Below are 23028 nucleotides of genomic sequence, written 5' to 3' on the forward strand. Positions count from 1 at the left end.
GAAAGCAACCAAAGAGTTTTTTAAGGGTACAAAGTGGAATGTTATGCAATGGCCAAGTAAATCACCTGACCTGAATCCGATTGAGCATGCATTTCACTTGCTGAAGACAAAACTGAAGGGAAAATGCCCCAAGAACAAACAGGAACTGAAGACAGTTGCAGTAGAGGCCTGGCAGAGCATCACCAGGGATGAAACCCAACGTCTGGTGATGTCTATGCATTCCGGACTTGAAGCTGTAATTGACTGCAAAGGATTTGCAACCAAGTATTAAAAAGTGAAAGTTTGATGGATGATTGTTAATCTGTCCCATTACTTTTGGTGGGAGGCACATATACAAACTGTTGTAATTCCTATGCCGTTCACCTAAATTTGGATGTAAATACCCTCAAATTAAAGCTGAAAGTCTGCCGTTAAAGCACATCTTGTTTGTTTAATTTCAAATCCATTGTGGTGGTGTATAGAGCCAAAAAGATTAGAATTGTGTCGATGTCCCAATATTTATGGACCTGACTGTAAGTGGTCCCTAAAGCGAACTTGGTGTTGAGTTATTCCTTTTAAGGTCACTACAGAGGACAAGGGGGCACTCTTTACTTCCGTATGAAAACAGATTTAACCTTCACATATAAAAGGTAAGTAAGTAAGAGCTGTGTAAATGTGGAATAGACTTCCTCAAGAAATAGTTCTGGCCAGCTCAGTATATTTGTAAAAAAGAACTGGATGCATTCACAAATGCTCAAAATATAACTGGATACTAATATGTATAGCTAATAACACCATAGATTGTTGATCCAGGGAATATCACATTGGCTCCTGGGGAATCAGGAGGAAATTTTCATCCTCTGGAGCAAATTGGATCATGCTTTTTTGGGGGATTTTTGCTTTCCTCTAGATCAACTGTGGGTATAGGATTATGTATATAGAGGTTTTCTATTTTTTTATTTTACAATGTTGTATTCATTTATATTTTTCTATTGCTTAAACTAGTTGGTGTTTTTATTCCCGGTCTGACTAACTACGTAACTATGTAACGCAAGAGTAGAATTATCAGCAATTATGATGAAAATGCAGTTAAATTATTTAAATTGTTTAGGAGTGAGGTCATTATGTGTTTTTCTTCAAAATAAAGAACAGCTAGGTAAGACAAGTTAATACCTGTTCCGTAGGCCTGTCAGATAAGGTAAGATAAGCTTTTTCATACATTTTTAAATAGGGCAGCAGAAAGGGACACCATAATGTCTCAAGGTCGGTAGCAAATATCAGCAAAACAAAGCTTATTTAAAGTGGTTGCAAAGCCTGAAGGTTTTTTACCTTCATGCATGAAGGTAAAAAAAACCTTCAGTGTGCAGCTACCCCCTCAGCCACCTCAATACTTACCTAAGCCTGATCTCGATCCAGCGAAGTGCACAATACTCAAGGCTCTTCAGGGTCTCTCCCTCTAGATTGGCTGAGATGCAGCAGTAGGAGCCATTGGCTCCCGCTGCTGTCAATCACAGCCAGTGAGGCAGGAGCGGGGGTGGGGCTGAGCCGCACTCTCTGTGTCTTTTGGATGCAGGGAGCCAGCTCAGGAGCAAGAACGCATGGGTGCTTCCACAGCAAGAGGCTTGCTATGAGGGCACTTGGCGGGGGGCCCGAGAAGAGGAGGATCGGAGCTGCTCTGTGCAAAACCACTGCACAGAGCAAGTAAGTATTACATGTTTTTTATTTTTTTCAAAGAAAATTGAATCTTTTACAATGACTTTAACTCTAGTCAGATTAATGTTTCAATGGCAGCAATGGGTTACTGCATTCTGAATATTACAGTTGCTCTTTGTACTTCCAGAATTCTGCTTTTCATTCTACTACCTGACAAAAGACAAAACAATGAACTGACCTTTTTTAAGATCTTGTGTTAATTTAGAATAGTCCTAATATTTACCTCCAGAGTGACAGCAAGAATAACCACAGTAGCTGCTGTAACAGCAAATGACTGATGATCACAGGTACCACCGGGACCAGCAGTGTCTCTGCAAGCTCCATATGGTATGAAGACAGATGCCGATGAAGTTATAATGCCTTTTATAAAAGACCATGCAAACCTCTTGTAACTGAAGAGGGAATCAGTCTGCCCAATTCTGTATAACTCTGGGAGTTGTAGGCTCATTTTGGCACTGACATCCTGAAACAAAAACACAAGCATAAAAGCATTCAAAATCAGATAAAACAGTTGTACAATGCTTAGATTTTAAAGCAGAACTCAAGGAATTAACTTTTATTTTGTTTGTCCAGCTTGACTTGATGTCAGTGTCCCCATCTGATATCCGGAGGGCCACTGAGGATGCAGAAAATCACAATTCATGTTACATACAGTGAGAGCTGTGATCTTCAGGGTGCTTCTGCAGCAGCTTCCCTACTGAATATAGAAGGTTGTTTGCGCACACCACTGCCCTCCAGAGAACACATGTATTTTTTTCAATGACTACAAGGAATACAAGGGAACCTCTGATTGGACGAAGTGGAGAGGAGGATGACACCACAGTATCTTAAAAGTTTACAACTGTAGGGGTCTGCTGTCCTTTACTGTCTTTATGTAAATAGCTGTGCTGCTTATCACATAATCAATTATGTATAGCACTTTCTGTCTCTGGGTTGTTGGGTTAAAATCCTGAGAAGGAGGAAGAGAAGAGAGAGAAAGGAGCTAAGACCACAAGTCCCTATGAAAGAACTGTTGCAAATCCAGACCAGAGGTGGGATAATTGTATTAGGCAAGTGTTCTATGGTAATACTTTCCTATTGTTGCCCAAACTTCTGGGTGTATACAGTGTATATATATATATATATATATATATATATATATATATATATATATATACTGTGAGGATGTATATATCTGCCCCCTTGTTGTTGTCTCACATGAACTATACTAGATAGCTGAGTCTGTGATACAATGTGCGTGTGTAGTGGTCACCTACTGTATGTAAGTTGGTGAACCTGTTTATTGCAATGCAATAGAGTTTATATGCAGTTCCTGATATTTTAGTTAACCCTGTCTGTAGTGATTTGGGATCCTATAGTTAGTTTTAGCTCAGGGCTCTATAACCAGCATAGGCTAGAGCCAGGTTAGGCATCCGATAGCCACATATATTATCTCACAAAAATGAGTACACCCCTCACATTTTTGTAAATATTTTAGTATATCTTTTCATATGACAACACTGAAGAAAAGACACTTTGCTACAATGTAAAGTAGTGAGTGTACAACTTGTATAACAGTGTAAATTGTCTGTTCCCTCAAAATAACTCAACACACAACCATTAATGTCTAAACCGCTGGCAACAAAAGTGAGTACACCCCTAAGTGAAAATTTCCAAATTGGGCCCAATTAGTCATTTTCCCTCCCCGATGTCATGTGACTTGTTATGCCCTGTACACACGATAGGATTTTCCGATGGAAAATGTGTGATAGGACCTTGTTGTCGGAAATTCCGACCGTGTGTAGGCTCCATCACACATTTTCCATAGGAATTTTCGACACACAAAGTTTGAGAGCTTGCTATAAAATTTTCCAACAACAAAATCCGTTGTCGGAAATTCCGATCGTGTGTACACAAATCTGACGCACAAAGTGCATGCTCAGAATAAATTAAGAAACGAAAGCTTATGGCTACTGCCCCGTTTATAGTCCCGACATACGTGTTTTACGTTACCGCGCTCAGAACGATCGGATTTTCCGACAACTTTATATGACCGTATGTATGCAAGACAAGTTTGAGCCAACATCCGTTGGAAAAAATCCATGGATTTTGTTGTTGGAATGTCTGATCAATGTCCGACCGTGTGTACAGGGCATTAGTGTTACAAGGTCTCAGGTGTGAATGGGGAGCAGGTGTGTTAAATTTGGTGTTATCAATCTCACTCTCTCATACCGGTCACTGGGAGTTTAACATGGGACCTCATGGTAAAGAACTCTCTGAGGATCTGAAAAAAACAATTTTTGCTCTACATAAAGATGGCCTAGGCTATAAGAAGATTTCCAAGACCCTGAAACTGAGCTGTAGCACGGTGGCCAAGACTATATTTAACAGGACAGGTTCCACTCAGAACAGGCCTCGCCATGGTTGACCAAAGAAGTTGAGTGAACATGCTCAGCATCATATCCAGAGGTTGTCTTTGGGAAATAGACGTATGAGTGCTGCCAGCATTGCTGCAGAGGTTGAAGGGGTGGGGGTCAGCCTGTCAGTGCTCAGACCATACGCCGCAGAATACATCAAATTGGTCTACATGGCTGTCATCCCAGAAGGAAGCCTCTTCTAAAGATGATGCACAAAAAAGCCAGCAAACAGTTTGCCGAAGACAAGCAGACTAAGGACATAGATTACTGGAGCCATGTCCTGTGGTCTGATGTCTGAAGATAAACTTATTTGGTTCAGATGGTAACAAGTGTGTGTGGTGGTAACCAGGTGAGAAGTACAAAGACAAGTGTGTCTTGCCTACAGTCAATCATGGTGGTGGGAGTGTCATGGTCTGGGGCTGCATAAGTGTTGCTGGTACTGGGGAGCTACAGTTCATTGAGGGAACCATGAATGCCAACATGTACTGTGACATACTGAAGCAGAGCATGATCAAATAATGATGGCCACACAAAATATTGACACTTTGGGCCCAATTTGGATATTTTCACTTAGGGGTGTACTCACTTTTTTTGCTAGCGGTTTAGACATTAATGGCTGTGTGTTAAGTAAATTTGAGGGGGTAGCAAATTTACACTGTTATACAAGCTCTACACTCACTACTTTACATTGTAGCAAAGTGGCATTTCTTCAGTGTTGTCACATGAAAAGATTTAATAAAATATTTACAAAAAGGTGAGGGGTGTACTCACTTTTGTGAGATACTGTAGGTAGTTAGAGGTCCTGCATGGCAGATTAGAAGTTAAGACACAGAGTAGATAGGCTGACCCTGACTTCTAGTACCACATTACAGTTTTTGCTGGTGAGAAGCTATGATCTAGGCTGGTTGGACAGTGACTCGAGGTTCTCCCCCAATCATCATTGAACTTGTCTTTAGGTCTCCAACACCAAGCTGAATGCTGCATTACAATCATTCTCAGGGGCCCCTGCAACTGAACTTTGCTGCAACATTCAAGTGAAGATATCTTTATTAAAGTGGAACTCAGAAAATTTAAAAAACTGAACCTATTCCCCCATCCACACATTGGAGGAGGATGGGAGAATCCTCCCCACTGCACTATTGCGGTAAGCTCCTGGTGAGCTTCCTTGTCTTCAAGTAAACTCCCCTAGTAAGTTGCTTGTCCATTGAGGAGGGAGAGAGAGAGCAGCGCTGTTGCTATTGGGCAGAGCACTGGGCCGAGATCAGGCTCAGGTAAGTATTTGAGGGGGGGAGCTGTATCCAAAAGGTTTTTACCTTAATGCAGAGAATGCATTAAGGTAAAACAAACCCTTTACAACCACTTTAAGATAACTTTGGCAACAGGTAAGACACAGACTGTGTGGAGGGAACACAGATTAAGGAGAGAGAAGGAAAAAGCAGGAGAGGTGTCAACAGTGGCAGCCCATCCATAGGGGACGCAGGGGAACCGCCCCCCTAATCCATGCGCCCGGTCCCTACTCTACATGCAGGGTACCGGATGCATGGATTTCAACTGTGTTTTTTTTTTGAAGCACGTGATTAGAGCCTGAGGCTCTAGTTGCCTTCAAAAAAGGGTGGGCTCGGGGCGCAGAGCACTGCTCTCTGATCCCACCCAGATGTGTGACTATACAAATGATTATTTCTGATTCCTGATTCTCCTCCCAGCCAATCAGGAGGCGGGTCCTGAGCCCCAATTGGCCAGAGAGTCTTAGGACTCACTTCCTGTTTGGCCAGGAGGAGAAGCATGGGCCCCAGGGCGAGGAGTGAGATCCCTGTCATCTGCCTCCTAAGGTAAGGAGGCCTCTATCTGCCCGTCTCCCATGGGGGAGGGTTGATCACCGCCTTCACGTCCGTCTCCCGCGGGGAGAGTTGGGGGATCGCCGTCTTCCTGTCTGTCTCCCGCACAGAGGGGGGGTCCAGGGATTGCTGCCTTCCCGTCCGTCTCCCACGCAGAAGGGGGTTGGTGCTGGTTTTCCGCCCTTCCCCCCAAAGTATTGAGCACCAGCCGCCACTGGGTGTCAAGACAAATTCTGCTGCGAGGGAATCACAAAAGAGTTAAACTTACAAGGCTAGTGTCATAACCTTTTTCCTTGATATTCTCTCCTTTCTGTGGCATGGCAGCTGTGAACCAGAGCACTGTCAGCTATTGCAGCCTTCCCCTCTGTCTCACTACTTTGATTAGATTTTTGGTTAATTTGCCAAAAAGAGAATCCCCTCTGCTCACAGAGGCCCTTTCCTGGGTGGAGGCACTGCCAACTTTATTATCAAAGCCACTCTTCCATTTAGCGAAGGTTATTTACCTACAAGTTTAACTCAGTGTCCTTAACAACCACTGACAGTGGAAAGCTGTCTGTGTAATAGCAGTAGTGATACCACTAATATACATGACATTTAGCTGCCTTCAAATAGGTAAACACTCATCCATTTGTCTGAAGGCCTGATTAGCCAAAGTTCAGTTCATACTAGTCTTCAGAGTGAACCTTAAGTTCATCCCTAATGGAATCTTTATAATTATTTGTAAAAATACCAAACATCTTTTAGAAAGACCTTGGCCACCTTCCCATAACCTGAAGAGGTAATTTGTCTCATATTTGTTTAGGGAGCAGTATTTTCCACAGTAACCTTTTTAAATGGACTAAGGAAACATAGGTCTCCTCATTTTCTTAGGAATCATTAACATCAATTCCTGTGCCACAGAGCTGCTTGTTGGATCCTGGAAGGAGACTTGAATTGACACATGCAAATGCAGGAAGAACAAATAAAGTTTATGCCGAAAGGATCTCAACTGCCATTCCTGTTCTAATAAGACTAAAAGTATTAGGGTCTTTCCACACTGGGGCGGGCGTCGGCGGTAAAGCGCCGCTATTGTAAGCGGCGCTTTACCGCCGGTATGCGGCCACTAGCGGGGCGGTTTTACCCCCCCCGCTAACGGCCGAGAAATGGTTAAAAACCACCGCAAAGCGCCTCTGCAGAGGCGCTTTGCCGGCGGTATAGCCGCGCCGTCCCATTGATTTCAATGGGCAGAAGCGGTGAAGAAGCGGTATACGCTCCGCTCCTTCACCGCTCCGAAGATGCTGCTAGCAGGACTTTTTTTACCGTCCTGCCAGCGCATCGCTGCAGTGTGAAAGCCCTCGGGGCTTTCACACTGGAATGAAAGCAGCGGCACTTTCGGGTCGGTTTGCAGGCGCTATTATTAGCGCAATAGCGCCTGCAAACTGCCCCAGTGTGAAAGGACCCTAAAGGAGTCTACAACGTATTATTCTTCCTGACTTAAGGCTGTGTAATGCTTTAAAATGACTCTGTATTGGGCCTGCAACGACTCTAAAAAATGCTTGTTACTTCTCTGTTTTGCATCAATATGTTTATCACAGCCCTGGAGCATGCATACTATAAAAGTTCCACAGAACTTCTTATCACTGTTATGCCCCGTACACACGATAGGATTTTCCAACAACAAAACCGTGGATTTTTTTCCGAAGGATGTTGGTTCAAACTTGTCTTGCATACACATGGTCACACAAGTGTTGTCGGAAATTCCGAACGTCAAGAACGTGGTGACGTACAAGACGTACGACGAGCCGAGAAAAATGTTCAATAGCCAGTATGGCTCTTCTGCTTAGTTCCGAGCATGCGTGGACTTTTGTGCGTCAGAATTGTGTACACACACTCGGAATTTCCGACAACAAGTTTTGTTGTCGGAAAATTTGAGAACCTGCTCTCAAACATTTGTTGGCGGAAATTCCAACAAATGTTCTATGGAGCATACACACAGTCGGACTTTCTTACAACAAGCTCACATCCAACATTTGTTGTCGGAAAATCCTATCGTGTGTACAGGGCATAAGTGTTCCAGGTTATTGATGCACTGTGTGCTCTGTTTCCTGCACAGTGTTAATCAAATCATTTCAGACACCTCCTCCTTCCAAGTTAATGTTCTCACTTGTAAGCAGGTTGCCTACAGTATTCTATTTAGACAGTGACTGATTCAGGCTGGTAAGGGGGTAGGTCTCTGATTCATGGCTCCTGGACTTCTGTTTTTGGGCCTAGCCTATCCACCTGGTAATTATTAAAAGGGGGAAGGTGGGGGTCCAGTGCTGGTCAGTTCTTGCTCAAAGGAAGGATGTGCTTCCTGCAGAGAAGTACTGGTGCACATTGCAGTCTGTCGGAGGCACCAGAAGTCCAGAAATCTACCAGCTGTTGGACAGCTCCGAAAATGGACTACTAACTTGTACGTATGCCTGGGCAGCCTGCAAGAGATAGTTAGGGACATTCTAATGTTATTGTTCATATTGAACTGTACATTGCAAGTAAAAGTTGCATCAACTGTTCTAAGCCTGGTCTGAAGTCATTAAAAGGGGTGCATGATTCTGGGCATATGAAAGAACTAGGGTTAATAAGCCACATGTGGGATATGAAGCAAAGCCACTACAAAAGTTCTACTTGGCAAGATAAACAGGAGGAGAAATGCAGTTGTACACTCACTATTTTAATTCAATAGTCAGACAAATCAGATATCATCAGACATGCAAAGAGAGCTATGATTACCTGTAAGCCAAATGCTTGTTCAGTGTTCTTACACTGTTTTACTTTTACTACTCATCTAGATACATAGGAGTTGATTTGCTAAAGGCAAAACTCTGCAAGAGCAGGTGCTCATAAGCTTAATAAATGAGCATAAGCTCTGCTGACTTCCATCATACAATCATGTGCAAGCAAAAATGCTGTTCTTTTTATTTTTCCTTGCACGTGATTGGGTATTCTTTGCAGAGTGAAGCTTTACTCATTTACTAAGCTCTGGAGCACCTGCACTTTGCAAGATGCACAGTCTATTTGCCTTTAGTAAATCAACCCCTACTGTTCATATGACTCTCAGGATATAAACTATCTGGTAATACCAGCCCTGAAAATAGGGGGCGGGGGGACATCTGCCCCAGGCACCACATTGAGAAGGGCGCCGCTGCTGGCAGGAGTAGTGACAGTGGCATCACTACTGTCAGCTCTGCCCTGGGAACGAGGAGAGAGCAGGGAGGAAGTGAAAGCTGTGTATAGCATAGTAAACAGGCCCGCTTGTTTGCTGCTTGTGCATCCCTGGAACAAAGTGTGCCTCCCTTACTGAAATATACAGGCAGGCTGTTACTGCCAACAGCTTTTTCCCCTTCCTACCTCTTCACCTCTGTGCTTGCAGTGAGAGCTCTGCACGAAAGACACAGCTGCTGGAGAGAGGGGCGGGGTATCTTTCTCTGCCAGAGAGAGAGATACAAGCTGCCTGCATGGAAGGAAGAGCTGAGGTGACTGCTGTCTGGAGCACAATGTAGTGTGGTCACAGACATCTCTGCAGGTTTTATTTCTTGTCAACATCTTTGTAAATGGCGGTGCAGTGATAAAGTTTTCATATATCCATGGTTATCATTGTCACTAGGACATTATGTTTGCTATTAGAGATGTCATACTGTCATCATAATGTGAATGTGGAAAGCTGCTAAAGTGACCATATGCACTGTGAATGTGCTTTTATATGTATTTATTGGTAATATAAACAAGTGGATATTCACAAAAGTGGGGTATGCCTGTATTTGGGTTTATTAATATAGTTTATCATAGCTATAATAATAAATTCAAATATCCACAAGTACATATTACTAATAAATACATATAAAAGCACATTCACAGTGCATATGGTCACTTTAGCAACTTTCCATGACTTCATACACATTACTATGATATCTCCTATAGCAACCTAATGTCCCAATGACAATGATAAAAGATACATGCAGTAGCATGCCCTGAATCTCTGGTGGTTGCTCCAGGTCCCTGGTGCTGTGATCACCGACACCACAGCAGCATCTCACCTGACCGTTCGCCTCCTGTCTCGACAGGCCCCTTCTACATGTTGTGGAATCTGCTTTGCTCAGCAGGGGATCAGTCTACCGATCCCCTGCTGATTGGAGCAGAGCGGGCTGATGACAGGTCCGTGTTCGCTCAGATTATGCAGAGTGGACACGGACACAGCCCGCTCTGCTCTATGGGAAGCTGGGAGTGAAAGAAACGACTGGCTGTTTACACCCAACTGCCCTCCAATCCCATCCACTTGGACAGAGGGGGACAGATCCCCGCCATTTTTTTTAGTGGACTGGATTGGAGATAGGCAGGTGTAAAAGGACACAAGCTTGTTTACACCTGTTGGTCCATAGGGGTGAATGGAGGCTCCGATCAGGTCCACCTGAAAAACTGACAGGTGGAACTGATCGGACTCTTTGTGTGAAAGGGGCTTTACACAGTAAATTTTTGAGAGCCCCGAAGTTACCAAGTGCATAGTTACCAACAGTCCCGATTTTCCCGGGACAATCACGATTTTGGGACCCTCGTCCCGATCGGAGGCTGTCCCGAATCGGGATTTTCGGAAAAATCGGGAATGTTTGGTTTTTATTTTTTTTTCTGAGCAGCTGGCTCCAGCAAAATGGCCGCCGGCACTGCCGCTAGATCTTCCTCCTAGTGTTCAGTGGAGAGAGAAAGGGGGCGATCCATGCAGCCAATGAATCAGCTTCTTTAGCTGCACGGATCGGACCCTCCCCTCTCCACTGAACACACGGCGCCGGCGGCCAGACACAGCACAAACACGGCCCGTCAAGAGAGAGGAAAAGTGAGAGAAAGTACAAGTTCCTCCCAGGGGCCGTAGTGCTGCCAGTCAGTCCCACTGTCTGCTCTAATGGACATGTCATGTGCTGGGGGGCGTTATGGGGGTCTGCACTGCCACTGATGGAGGGGGATCTGCACTGATGGAGGGGGATCTGCACTGATGGAGGGGGATCTGCACTGAGGGGGTCTGCACTGATGGAGGGGGATCTGCACTGAGGGGGTCTGCACTGATGGTGGGGGATCTGCACTGAGGGGGTCTGCACTGATGGAGGGGGATCTGCACTGAGGGGGTCTGCACTGATGGAGGGGGATCTGCACTGATGGAGGGGGGTCTGCACTGATGGAGGGGGGTCTGCACTGATGGAGGAGGGGGATCTGCACTGAGGGGGTCCGCACTGATGGAGGGGGATCTGCACTGATGGAGGGGGGTCTGCACGGATGGAGGGGGGTCTGCACTGATGGAGGGGGGTCTGCACTGAGCGGGTCTGCACTGATGGAGGGGGATCTGCACTGATGGAGGGGGGTCTGCACGGATGGAGGGGGGTCTGCACGGATGGAGGGGGATTTGCACTGAGGGGGGGTCTGCACTGATGGAGGGGGGATCTGCACTGAGGGGGTCTGCACTGATGGAGGGGGGTCTGCACTGAGGGGGTCTACACTGATGGAGGGGGGACTGCACTGAGGGGGTCTATACTGATAGATGGGGGAACCACACTGAGAGGGCTCTGTACTGAATGGGTCTTTACTGATGAGGGGGGGTCTATACTGAGGGGGGTCTAAACTGATGGAGGGGGTCTGTACTTAGTGGGGGGGTCTGTACTGAGGGAGGAGGATCTATACTGCTGGGAGGGGCGGTCTGTACTTAGTGGGGGGGGTCTTTACTGAGGGAGGGGGGTCTGTACTGAAGGGGGACCATAGTTGGTGGAGGGGGGTGACACCAATTTTTTTTTTCGCACCGGGTGACACCAGCTGTAGTGATGCCACTGGCTCTAGTCTCTGCAGCAATTTAACTTTAATGTACAGGGGGGGTAACTATATACAGGAGGGGGAGGGTTAACTATGTACAGGAGAGGGGAGGGTTAACTATTTACAGGAGGGGGTTAACTATTTACAGGAGGGGGGGTTAACTATGTACAGGAGGGGTTACTATGTACAGAGGGGATACTATGTACAGGGGGGGTAACTATGCACAGGAGAGTAATTATATACAGGGGGGTAATTAGGGGGAGAGGGGAAACTATGTACAGGGGGAGGGGGTAACTATGGCTCTGCCTGGGACACTGATTTAAGGACTGAGGCTGGGAACACCTGGTGTAAAGACTGACTCTGCTGGGGGCACCTGATGAAAGGAGGGACTCTGCCGGGGGCACCTGATACGAGGACAGACTCTGCTGGGGGCACCTGATGCAAGGAGGGACTCTGCTGGGGGCACCTGATGCAAGGACAGACTCTGCTGGGAGCACCTGATGCAAGGACAGACTCTGCTGGGGACCCCTGATGCAAGGAAGGACACAGCCCTCTCTGCTCTATGGGAAGCTGGGAGTGAATGAAACGACTGGCTGTTTACACCCAACTGCCCTCTAATCCCATCCACTTGGACAGAGGGGGACAGATCCCCACCATTTTTTTTAGTGGACTGGATTGGAGATAGGCAGGTGTAAAAGGACACAAGCTTATTTACACCTGTTGGTCCATAGAGGTGAATGGAGGCTCCGATCAGGTCCACCTGAAAAACTGACAGGTGGAACTGATCGGACTCTTTGTGTGAAAGGGGCTTTACACAGTACATTTTTGGAAGCCGAAAGAACGCTACCCCCCGAAGTTGCCAAGTGCATAGTTACCAACAGTCCCGATTTTCCCGGGACAATCACGATTTTGGGACCCTCGTCCCGATCGGAGGCTGTCCTGAATCGGGATTTTCGGGAAAATCGGGAATGTTTGGTTTTTATTTTTTTTTCTGAGCAGCTGGCTCCAGCAAAATGGCCGCCGGCGCCGCCGCTAGAACTTCCCCCTAGTGTTCAGTGGAGAGAGAAAGGGGGCGATCCGTGCAGCCAATGAATCGGCTTCTTTAGCTGCACGGATCGGCCCCTCCCCTCTCCACTGAACACACGGCGCCGGCGGCCAGACACAGCACAAACACGGCCCGTCAAGAGAGAGGAAAAGTGAGAGAAAGTACAAGTTCCTCCTAGGGGCTGTAGTGCTGCCAGTCAGTCCCACTGTCTGCTCTAATGGACATGTCATGTGCTGGGGGGCGTTATGGGGGGTCTGCACTGCCACTGATGGAGGGGGATCTGCACTGATGGAGGGGGATCTGCACTGATAGAGGGGGATCTGCACTGAGGGGGTCTGCACTGATGGAGGGGGATCTGCACTGAGGGGGTCTGCACTGATAGAGGGGGATCTGCCCTGAGGGGGTCTGCACTGATGGAGGGGGATCTGCACTGAGGGGGTCTGCACTGATGGAGGTGGGTCTGCACTGATGGAGGGGGATCTGCACTGAGGGGGTCTGCACTGATGGAGGGGGATCTGCACTGATGGAGGGGGGTCTGCACTGATGGAGGGGGATCTGCACTGAGGGGGTCTGCACTGATGGAGGGGGATTTGCACTGATGGAGGGGGATCTGCACGGATGGAGGGGGTCTGCACTGATGGAGGGGGGTCTGCACTGATGGAGGGGGGTCTGCACTGATGGAGGGGGATCTGCACTGATGGAGGGGGGTCTGCACGGATGGAGGGGGATTTGCACTGAGGGGGGTCTGCACTGATGGAGGGGGGATCTGCACTGAGGGGGTCTGCACTGATGGAGGGGGGTCTGCACTGAGGGGGTCTGCACTGATGGAGGGGGGTCTGCACTGAGGGGGTCTATACTGATAGATGGGGGAACCGCACTGAGAGGGGTCTGTACTGAATGGGTCTATACTGATGAGGGGGGTCTATACTGAGGGGGGTCTAAACTGATGGAGGGGGTCTGTACTTAGTGGGGGGTCTGTACTGAGGGAGGAGGATCTATACTGCTGGGAGGGGCAGTCTGTACTTAGTGGGGGGGTCTTTACTGAGGGAGGGGGGTCTGTACTGAAGGGGGACCATAGTTGGTGGAGGGGGGGTGACACCAATTTTTTTTTTCGCACCGGGTGACACCAGCTGTAGTGATGCCACTGGCTCTTGTCTCTGCAGCAATTTTACTTTAATGTACAGGGGGGTAACTATATACAGGAGGGGGAGGGTTAACTATGTACAGGAGAGGGGAGGGTTAACTATATACAGGAGGGGTTAACTATTTACAGGAGGGGGTTAACTATTTACAGGAGGGGGGGTTAACTATGCACAGGAGGGGTTACTATGTACAGGGGGGATACTATGTACAGGGGGGGGTAACTATGCACAGGAGGGTAATTAGGGGGAGAGGGGAAACTATGTACAGGGGGAGGGGGTAACTATGGCTCTGCCTGGGACACTGATTTAAGGACTGAGGCTGGGAACACCCGGTGTAAAGACTGACTCTGCTGGGGGCACCTGATGCAAGGAGGGACTCTGCCGGGGGCACCTGATACGAGGACAGACTCTGCTGGGGGCACCTGATGCAAGGAGGGACTCTGCCGGGGGCACCTGATACCAGGACAGACTCTGCTGGGGGCACCTGATGCAAGGACAGACTCTGCTGGGGGCACCTGATGCAAGGACAGGCTCTGCTGGGGACCCCTGATGCAAGGAAGGACTTTGCTGGTGGCAGGCGACGTGGCTAGTGACACGCTCAGGGATCACACTGATTCGGCATTATGGTGAGTTGAATGATTTCATTTTATGTAACAATAGTAATAGTAGAAATAATGCGCTTCAATCATCCTGACACCATAACAATCATGGTGTCGGGATGATTGAAGCGCTAACACCAGGTGTTGGAGTATCTTTATCTGCTGATTGTTAAACTTTCTAGAATACACATATTTCTATTGTTGTGTAGGATCTGGGGCTGCTGTCCCTTCATTCCTCTCTCCCCCTTTCCCTCTCCATCCCTTATTCATCTCAGACTCTAACCACACCCCCTTTGAGCCACGCCCATTTAAGCCACATCCACTATTGCGCGTAAACCACGCCCAATTTTCACCGTGACGCGCTTCGCGCGCCGCAGTTTTATTTTTGCTAGACCACGCCCACAAACGCATGCCCAGCCCCCTAATTATTATACGGCTCCGCCTACAACCAAAAAAGTGTCCAACATTTTTTTTTTGCAATGTTGGCAACTATGCAAGTGTCCCAGATCTGCCCAGACTGTCGCATTTTCTAATCAGCTGTCCTGCAGCAGCTTTGGCCTGACCTACTGTATGTCCCAGAATCCAAGCTGTGGGGATGGTTGTAGTACTGTTCATTCCTTGGTAATTTAAAGAGTAATTCCAGGCATAGGCTATATTATATATAGTTACATTGCTCCAGCTTGGACCAATGCAACTACAGTATGTATATACCATACCTGACTGATGCCCCTGAAGCTGCAGAGAAAAGAACTGGAGAATCTGTCCTTAAACCCTTTCTCTGTCTCCAAAGCAAGGCATCAGAGGTCTTTTTAAACCCCTGATATTTCACCAAAGTCCCACAACAGGGCTCCTAAAAAAATATAAAAAATAATATAGTAAAAAATAATAAAATTGTAAAATAAAATTTAAAAAACTACTGACCTCGTCCACTGCCCTACTATCTCAAACCTCTGCCCTACTGACATTGTCCTCCTAAGTCTTTGCCCCAGGTGAAAGAATGTCTAGCTTCGTCACTGGGTAATACACACTGAGCCCTTTCTATTGATGCCATTAACATAAACCTTTCTTTAATTTCAGTGCATTGTATATCTCAGTACATGAATAATCTGATTCCAGTGGAACCTTTGTTTCTCACAATTACCAGTCCTGTATTGTCTACAATCATTGCCAGCAAGGTACAGAGTACATTTATTTGTTTTTTTTTTTATATATCTTCATACTTTTAAAATAACACCTTTGAGGCTATATGAAAGCTGCAAACATTACTCTGCTGCCTAATAACATGAGAATGCACTGTTCACTTTTACTATGGTTTAGTATGATTATTTTGTCTTATCTGGGCAAATTTACTCTAGTTACATTCATTTTAATAGCGGATTGCTAATTATGTTGTTATTTACACACCGGTGCTTGTTTTATGATGAGAATTACTGATCTGGGGGCTGCATTATTATCTATTGGTTCTTTTGTTTTTCTGTATGTATTCTGTACCTTAGGATCTATATTTCACTAATAGCTTTTATATTTGGGATCTGTTTATTGGGTGATTGTACTTCTATTACTGTATGAATTGTGATCATCCTTTTTGCTTATTTACATGTAAGAGTCTTGTCCATCAGTCATACATCTATACAGAATACCCTTATCTATTAGTAATATTAGTAACCCTTTTTGTTTTATACAATATATGTATTATATGTGTGATGCATACCTTTTACACTGGCTTGCATTTGTATGTATATATTATATATATGTTTAATTTAACAATATTTTAAATATTATTTAGTTGTTGTTCTAGACCCTTTTTATTAGCCCCAAACCACGCATATCTTCTTACCCCCGTTGTGATCAATAAACATCTGCTGGACTTATCCTTGATTTGCAGTGCTCTCATTCTATTACATACTTTTGATTTATAAATAATCTGTCAACTATGTAAGTATGCAATCTATTTTTTTTAGAAGACTCAAACTAACACACACATACATGTTGGTCTAGCTTGACCTGTGTCTTTTTCCATCCTTATCTACTATGTAACTATGTAATATTTGCGAGTATAAATTACATATATTAGGGCAATTTTAATTTTAGGGAATGCAGCTAATAAAAGAATCAGATTTTTTTCTCACCTGTTCAAAGAGTCCCATGGACAATGCTGGAAGAGCAGTAAAAAGTACAGAGTAGAAGGCTATGAACCAGCTGTCAAACACTGTCTGCATTACAAGGAAACAAAAAAGGTAAATATGTAAGTGTCATGTTACTAATGGTTGTTTTCATCATTGATTCAACAAGAAATTCACCCATCGTTTTAAGCTGAAATTTTCTATTTTTTTTTATCAAGATTCAATTTTCCACATTCTCTCTAGTTGTCACGGTGGTTTTTAGTATTTTCAACTGAGATTTGCTCATTTTCAAATAAAATTCACCTCGCCAAGCACCTATCTATTCTTCAACAGGAAAGTGCTTTCCTGTGCCATTCATTCTATTTATTACTCAGTAAATGTAGGTTCATTGTTAAAATTCACCCAATATTTACTGATGTTTCACCTTGCACAATATTGTATTTTTTTCCCTGGTTGGGAGTGGGCAATGTGCATTTTACAGTGCTTCTTTGAGCTTGCTTTGGGGATTTAGAATTTTTGTCTATTTAGAATGGTACACCTGTATTTTTCATAACGGTTTAGTGCTTCTGTGGTAATTACTTTTTTTATGTAGCGGCTTACACATAAAAAATGTTAGCTGCCTGTCTCTTGTTATGAGGAGAGTTATAGGGAGATTAAAGATCTGCAGACTTGTTCCAGGGTATTGGCGCAAAGTACTGAATTCTGAAGGAAAACATGTCAACCAGGAAACTATCTTTTTCAAAAAGACAGGTCAGCAATGACAGTGTACATGTTTCTCCCAGGTATACTTTTATGCCTATTGTCCACCTTATATGTCCCCGGATAATAAACACACTAAATATAATTTCTCACACAGTTACAGTTCTTGCAATAGTATTATTTAGATTTCAATAATAAATACCAGAGCTGTATATCCATTAAAATATGCATATAACACATGGCAGAAAACACTGGCCGATGCCTTGTAGAAGAAATATCTCAGAAACATTGCAATACGAAGGTAAGACCACCGTCCATGAATAAGTAGAAGGCGCTGAAGATAAGAAAACTGAGCCAAAGCATAATCACTGGACTGGACAGCTTGTGTTCCTTCCAAACCACTGATACCAACTCCAATGTGAGCAGCTGAGAAAAGAGAATAATGTTAGATTAGGAGGGAAACGCTTTTACTTTATCGTGGTTTGCAATACTATAACAAGATTCACAAAAGAGCAGTCAAGCTTATTTATTAAGGCAAGAACGTAATAACCTAACATCATATTAAAAAGATCCACTTTAAGGGAGATTTTTTTTTGTCCAATGCCAATAAAACCTTCAAAAAGAAAAATAAATGGCCTTAAAAAGAACTGTAATTTCATAAATTTGATAACATGGACAAAATTAAATAGTGAAATGTATTGTTACTGCTTAAAATGCAGTAGGTTCCAACAGTATACGTTGCATATTGTGCATTATGTATTGAAACTTACTAATTAAATACAAAATTTGACCCAGGAATCAAAATATAATTAAAAGTAGCCCTATCTTGCAGTTTATAAAAAAAAAAAAAAAAAACATTATGGGGGTTATTTACAAAAGGCAAATCCACTTTGCACTACATGTGCACTGCAAGTGCACTTGGAAGTACAGTCGCTGTAAATCCGAGGGGGACATGCAAGGAAAATAAAAAACAGCATTTTAGCTTGCATATGATTGGATGATAAAATCAGCAGAGGTTCCCCTCATTTCAGATCTACCCCTCAGATTTACAGTGACTGCACTTCTAAGTGCACTTGCAATTTGCACAAGTAGTGCAAAGTGGATTTGCCTTTCGTAAATAACCCCCAATGTGTCTTACATACCAGATTCAGATTCTCCTCTCTCATGTCATTACACTCAGAATCTGTTAAATTCTTCTAATGTTGGAATGGTGGAGTTGATTTACTAAAACCGGAGCATCCAGAATCTGATGCAGCTGTGCATGGTAGCTAATCAGCTTCTAACGTCAGCTTGTTCAGCTAAGCTTTGACAATAAAAACTGGAAGCTGTTTGGTTTCTATGCAGAGCTGCACCAGATTTTGCATTCTCCAGTTTTAGTTAAACAGGCCCTTTGTATCTAGCCACTTCACAGAACTGATAGGATCCCGTGGACTTAGGCTATTGGGATCAATATGGTCTTGGGATCCCAATCACTTAAGCAGGGTATAAATAAAAATTATTTTAACTGATTAGTGTGTGTCGGGTAGGTCAGTGTGTGTCGGGTAGGTCAGTGTATGTCGGGTAGGTCAGTGTATGACGGTCAGGTAGGTCAGTGTGTGTCGGGTAGGTCAGTGTATGATGGTCAGGTAGGTCAGTGTGTGTCAGGTAGGTCAGTGTGTCGGGTAGGTCAGTGTGTGTCGGGTAGATCAGTGTATGTAGGTCAGTGTATGTCAGGTAGGTCAGTATGTGTCAGTCAGGTAGGTCAGTGTATGTAGGTCAGGTAGGTCAGTGTATGACGGTCAGGTAGGTCAGTGTGTGTCGGGTAGGTCAGTGTATGTCGGGTAGGTCAGTGTATGACGGTCAGGTAGGTCAGTGTGTGTCAGGTAGGTCAGTGTGTCGGGTAGGTCAGTGTGTGTCGGGTAGATCAGTGTATGTAGGTCAGTGTATGTCAGGTAGGTCAGTGTGTGTCAGTTAGGTAGGTCAGTGTATGTAGGTCAGGTAGGTCAGTGTATGACGGTTAGGTAGGTCAGTGTGTGTCAGTCAGGTAAGTCAGTGTATGTAGGTCAGTGTGTGTCGGGTAGGTCAGTGTGTGTCGGGTAGGTCAGTTTGTGTCGGGTAGGTCAGTTTGTGTCGGGTAGGTCAGTGTGTGTCGGGTAGGTCAGTGTATGTCAGGTAAGTCAGTGTGTGTCAGTCAGGTATGTCAGTGTATGTAGGTCAGTGTGGGTCAGGTAGGTCAGTGTATGTAGGTCAGGTAGGTCAGTGTGTGTCAGGTAGGTCAGTGTATGACGGTCAGGTAGGTCAGTGTGTGTCGGGTAGGTCAGTGTGTGTCGGGTAGGTCAGTGTATGTCGGGTAGGTCAGTGTATGTGGGTAGGTCAGTGTGGGTCAGTGTGTGTCGGGTAGGTCAGTGTGTGTAGGTCAGTGTGGGTCAGGTAGGTCAGTGTAGGTCAGTGTATGTAGGTCAGGTAGGTCAGTGTGTGTCGGGTAGGTCAGTGTATGTCGGGTAGGTCAGTATATGACGGTCAGGTAGGTCAGTGTGTGTCGGGTAGGTCAGTGTATGTAGGTCAGTGTGTGTCAGGTAGGTCAGTGTATGTCGGGTAGGTCAGTGTATGTGGGTAGGTCAGTGTATGACCATCAGGTATGTCAGTGTGTGTCGGGTAGGTCAATGTATGACGGTCAGGTAGGTCAGTGTATGTAGGTCAGTGTGTATCGGGTAGGTCAGTGTGTGTGTCAGGTAGGTCAGTGTATGTAGGTTAGGTAGGTCAGTTTAGTGGTCAGCATGTGAGCTTACCCCCCGCCACACAACCCCTCCGCCCAACCAAAAAAACCCAGCGCCACTAGAGGGCCCCCCCCGTGCCGGCCTTGGACTTCGGGCTGGTCTTTTTGCCACCTAGCAACGCCCCTGATAAAGATTATCTTGTGTAAACATACCAATTATTCAATAAAGCATTGCAATAAAGCAATAAAGCAACCTTACAGGACTTCCAACACTTTGTCTGTTGTGGTATATTTATAGAAAATATAGGGTGCAGAAGTTTGTTGTTATTTTGCAAGAGTGCACAAATTTAAAGCTTTGGATGCTCGGTATCTATTTATTTTGTACGACCTCATTTTTAAAAGTGATGTCTTGCACTTGTGTGCCCTAAAATTAAGTTTAGTGTATTTGTGTAGTGTATGAAGTGTTGTGCTTGATAAACTATTGCACACATATTGTATAACATACAAAATTGGAGCTACCACCATTTTACTACATGGTGTCTGTTTTAAGAAAATATATACTATTTGGGGGTTTATACTAGTCTTCTACTTAACATAATTTTTTTAAAGATGTGTGAGAACAACGCAAACATTTCTCTAGCAGCAAACAGTTAAAGGCTAAGCACACCCTAATTTATTTTTTTAACAACCTTAATTTTATCTTGTTTCTTCATTGCCAAAATATTGTGGCATAAATTAGATCACTTTGGAGTGTCCACTTTCCAAAAAGGGGTAATTTTAAGTGTGTTCGTCCTCCCAATCAGTTTAATGGGCAGGGCAATAACAAATGTGGGGAGGGGGCTGTGAATTCTGTTTTTACTTATTAACCTCTTCCCACCGGCCGTACACATATATGCGACCTCTCAGCAGGCTGCATATATGTGTCTCAAATGTAAATATTTTTGAGCCTTGCGTGCTCCCAGTACAGTTACCGGCTGGGACCGGAAAGCTCCCGATGCATGCTTGCGATCAGGGAGCTTTCTGATCATGTGACCGCTGTGACAGCATGGAGCGAATGCTCACCTCCGTCTCCCGGCATTTAGAAGGTCTTAAAGGTCTGGAAGGAGACGGCAGGAAGGGGTTAAATCTATCTATTTATAAGTATTTTAAAAATGTTCTTGCCTTGAAAAGACACTGACATGTGTAATTAACTTTAGTGGTGTTGATGGGGACGGTGGGGGAAGGTGCAGTTTGCCACCTTTGCCCTAGGCACAAGATGACCATGTTCAGGCACTGATCATGTTAGGTACATTCATTAATATAAACTCAGTAAGTAGAATCCAGTAATCTTGCATGCTTTATACACACTCTGTAAAAGTAGATTTGAGGAAAGACAAGATCTTTGCACATACTGTAGATCACTGATTTATGTTGCCTGGATTATTGCTTAATTGTTCTAGCAGCCATCTTAGTCAGAGCACAAGTACAAAAAACAGAGCTTACAGTGCATTAAGAAAATGTTTGTTTCTTTACCATTTACTCCACAGTTGCATTAATTAACATTTTGAGATATTCAACCAAAATCTAAAATTGGATATTAAAGTTGGAATTGAATCTGCTTATATTTTGCCCTCCTTTATTCCTCACTCCTTTCTCATTTCCTTTCACAGAAATGAATTACATTTTTTAATTAAATTTAAATAAACATGTTTTTTATTACATATCTTATTTTAAACCCAGTGATGTCATCACTAGGTCTTCATGTTTCTCTATGTAATGCAGGCAGATCGTGGTTGGTGATGTACAGTTGTGGATGTCAGTGGGGTGGATGTCAGTCTGGAGGAGTGGAAGTTCCTAGGCAGATAGAATTTTCATGGAGACCACCCTACTTAACATATAAATATGATGCTTGCTGAGTATCCATGAATAAAATAACTGATATCCAATGACTGAATGGAGCAAGCTATGGACAGTGAGGGTGGGGAGGAAAGAGCTAGATGATACTGGATGCAGCCAGAGAAATGAGGTGGGCTATATCTGACAGATTTCAATGCACACTGCTAGAAGCTCACAATGGGGGGGGGGGTATTTACTAAAATTGGTGCACACAGAATCTGGTGCAGCTGTGCTTAGTAACCAATCAGCTTCTAGGTTTTATTGTGAAAGCTTAATTGAAAAAGGAATTTAGAAGCTGATTGGTTACTATGCACAGCTGCACCAGATTAGTAAATCTCCCCCAATGTGCTGAGAATTCAGAGTAAGCAATTTAAGTATAGGCAAGGGGCTGTAAAACTGCGCAAGACTGAAGGTAAGAAATGCTATCAAAATTTTATTGCTAAGTTTCTGTTTTTACTGAAACAGGAGGCGAAAGAAAACTATAACAATGGTTACTACTGTTCCTCTGACAATTGTACTGAAAGAAATAAAATAGGATCAGTACTTTTCTTCTAAATGCACTGTATGTATACCACTTACCTACACTGTTTGTCACAATGTTTAAATCAACCACCTCTATAACAAATATTTCTCTCCACTCTCGTATCAATACCCAAAAGGAAAAAAGACAGCAACAATATTAAACCCAAACTTACTTTTAATCATATTTACGTCATTTGCCCCATCTCCAATAGCAAGGGTTATGGCTTTCTTGTGTTTTCTCACAAGCTGTACAATCATAGCTTTCTGCTTTGGTGTCACCCTGCAGCATATGACAGCTTGGCACTGAGAAGCTAGGTCTACAAATGAATATTCTCTCATCATCTCTTCTTGTTCACCGGGAGTCACTTTCTTCCGATGGCAATGTTCTACTAGTTTTTGGAAAAGTTGCCACTTGCACTTTTTACTTTTACTGGGTTTTAAAATCTGTCCCTGTGACAAAAAAAAACACTGTTTGAAGCAGAAGACAATACCTAGTAATTATTTTTTACTTTAAAGAAATATATAAAGTTAGTATTTGTGGAATAGTTTTATAATAGAATCCATGCTATTTAATAAATATCAGATTGTCACAGGAAAGAA

The 23028-nt window shown here is 44.3% G+C and overlaps 1 protein-coding gene across 2 annotated transcripts in view; it reads right to left on the reverse strand.

Moving 5' to 3' along the window:
- The window catches only part of LOC141105588 (phospholipid-transporting ATPase IK-like), a 381958-nt gene that overhangs the window by 68161 nt on the left and 290769 nt on the right, over positions 1 to 23028 (reverse strand). For both annotated transcript variants that reach the window (XM_073595530.1, XM_073595522.1), the window contains exons 22-25: positions 22602 to 22878; positions 17539 to 17762; positions 16644 to 16727; positions 1916 to 2155 (exon numbers count right to left, since the gene is read on the reverse strand). In XM_073595530.1, coding sequence (XP_073451631.1) covers positions 1916 to 2155; positions 16644 to 16727; positions 17539 to 17762; positions 22602 to 22878 — 825 coding nt within the window. The remainder of the gene's footprint in view (positions 1 to 1915; positions 2156 to 16643; positions 16728 to 17538; positions 17763 to 22601; positions 22879 to 23028) is intronic.

This window comes from Aquarana catesbeiana, linkage group LG01, assembly GCF_042186555.1.
Source record: "Aquarana catesbeiana isolate 2022-GZ linkage group LG01, ASM4218655v1, whole genome shotgun sequence".
In the NCBI taxonomy this organism is placed as follows: Eukaryota; Metazoa; Chordata; class Amphibia; order Anura; family Ranidae; genus Aquarana; species Aquarana catesbeiana.